Source organism: Peromyscus eremicus, chromosome X (assembly GCF_949786415.1).
Source record: "Peromyscus eremicus chromosome X, PerEre_H2_v1, whole genome shotgun sequence".
NCBI classification, from domain to species: domain Eukaryota; kingdom Metazoa; phylum Chordata; class Mammalia; order Rodentia; family Cricetidae; genus Peromyscus; species Peromyscus eremicus.
Genome location: NC_081439.1, coordinates 119,861,338 through 119,863,553, shown reverse-complemented (window position 1 = coordinate 119,863,553; position 2,216 = coordinate 119,861,338). Strand labels below are relative to the sequence as shown.

At 52.4% G+C, this 2,216-nt stretch overlaps 1 protein-coding gene across 1 annotated transcript; it reads right to left on the bottom strand.

The window, feature by feature from the left end:
- Window positions 1–310: 310 nt before the first annotated feature.
- Ldoc1 (LDOC1 regulator of NFKB signaling) lies at window positions 311–1,611 on the bottom strand. The gene has a single exon (XM_059250494.1). The coding sequence runs from the start codon at window positions 1,574–1,576 to the stop codon at window positions 1,154–1,156; it is 423 nt and encodes a 140-aa protein (XP_059106477.1). The 5' UTR covers window positions 1,577–1,611; the 3' UTR covers window positions 311–1,153.
- Window positions 1,612–2,216: the final 605 nt, after the last annotated feature.

The following is a 2,216-nucleotide window of genomic DNA, read 5'->3' as shown; positions in this document are numbered from 1 at the left end:
TAGGAAACTTTACTATGCCCAGAAACATGCCTGCATGGTCAGTCTAATTACTAATAATGCCCCTTTCATTCTTCAAAGTGACCTAATATGAGATGATATGCCCCCTACTCAGTCACCCCTTTATATGCCACCTTGGAGGCTCCAGACAATATTCCTTCACCAAAGCTTTTAAAACCCTGTGGTACCTATCTTCTGGAACCTAGAAATCAAAGTGAGAATACTGGAATTGAACCAAGTTTCCTGATCTCAATGAAGTAATGGAGATGAGAGTGGCAAAAGCCAATGACAGCACTTAACCATGAAGAGACAATTTTCTTTCTATTTTGCAGTGCTTGATATTTATTGAAAAGAATGCCATTGCTTTTTCCAGGTACTAGAGAGGATCTGGGCTAAATGCCTGTTCGCTTGTTTTTATTTTAGTACTACTTGTCCACATGTCCACATCTGAGACTGCTGCAATTCGGTAAGAAAAATGACAGCTGTGCAAAACTGATGCATAGGAGAAAAAGAAATGTCAACATTTCAACTGTCAAGCAGGCACATCAGGCTCCTGCAGCCATCTGGCAGAGTAGAGGAGGAACCTGGGTGTAGGTGCAGAACTAACCAGGCTGTTAAGACTGGCCCCTTCAAGGGTTGGTGAGCTGTCCAAATCAAAGTCTGAATAGGTGTAGGCAACTCCATCGTCTTCTTCTTGGTCCTTATCCTGTGGATGGCTGCAGATGAGATGAGATGGGTGGTGGTGGCGGTGAGGTGACAGGCAGACATTTCTGGGCAGATGTAGGATGGCGATCCAGTGGAAGCCAGCAGCAGGAATGCAGGTGGTCTGACCAGTTCTAAGACAGTCCTGGACAATGGCTGGAGCTCAAAACACAGTTCAGATTAGGGGGAGAAGAGTACCTGGACTGGTTAAAATTGAACACTGTGAGCTTCAGAGGAAGGCCCAGGCCCAATTCAAGCACTTACAGCAGGTAACTGGAACAAAGACAAGCACTAAAAGGGACAAAGGAGCCAAGTGACTGGCAGGGAAAAAGATGGCAACGCAAAAGGGAGCGCAGAGGCACTAGGAGTATAGCAGGTGGGGGTAGGGAGGAGGTGCCATGCAGGGCCCTCCCCCTCTAGGCCTAAGGGGGCTCAGGGCCTAGTAATCAGCCTCTTAAAAGTCATCATCATCTTCGTTGTCATACCAGCCAAAACACTGCTTCATCTCTTCAACAAAGGCCCGATAATCACTGATGACGGGGTTATCCATCTCGAGGTACGGCACCACCCACTCCTCGGCTTCCCCGGTGAGGAGGCTGATCATGAACGCCACTTTCATGGCGTCGTTGCAGAAGAAATCGTCATTCACAATCATGTAAGACATCGTTTGCACCAAAAATTCGGGGAGCCGGGAGTTCTCGCCATCAAACTTTGACGGGAACGGCACCGGATAGTTAGGCAGACGTACCTGGCGCAGCAGCGTGGCCCGCTCACACACCAGCCACCCCAGCTGTTGCATGAGCTGGTTGTTCTCCATGATCAGGGCGCGTTGTCGCACCAGAAGCGCGCGCAGAAGCAACAACTGCTCATCGAACATGGTGAATCGCTGGGAAGGACTCGGCTCTGGACTCGGCTCTGGGCTGGGCTCGGCTGGGCTCCGGGGAGCTGCTCACAGAGGCCTAGCAGGAAGTGCGTGTCCTCAGAAGAATGCTGACCCTGAGCAATGCGCGGAGGGGTCTAGCTGGTGGCGGAAGCTCCACCCACAAGGTCACTCTGGCAGCCAGCGCGCCAGCGCAGTGCGGTGAGGAAGGCGTGGCGGGCGGGAGTGGGGGGCGGGGGGATGCTGAATGGCGTGGGGGTGTGGCCAGGGTGGGACTCGCGGCCAGGGTGGACGTGGCGGAGGAGGAGGAGGAGGAGGAGGAGGAGGAGGAGGAGGAGGAGGGTGTGACTAAGGGAGCATCGCCGCGGGCCCCCGCCAGTTCTGGCAGCCAAATGAAGAAACAGAGCCACAGGGGAAGGCTGTGTGAGCCCAGAAGCTCAGCCCTCAGGGCTGGCCTGCGCCAGCTGAAACTTCTCTCCAGCCAGCCAGTTCAACCAGCACAGTGTTTCTTTGTGGGCCTGTGGCCATCAGCATTTTTTTTAGAGTAATGCGTTCTTAACACATTTCCTTGTTCGTTTAAATTTCACGCAGAGAAATAACTTTGACACTGAGGGCCACACTACAGGAGGTCATTTGG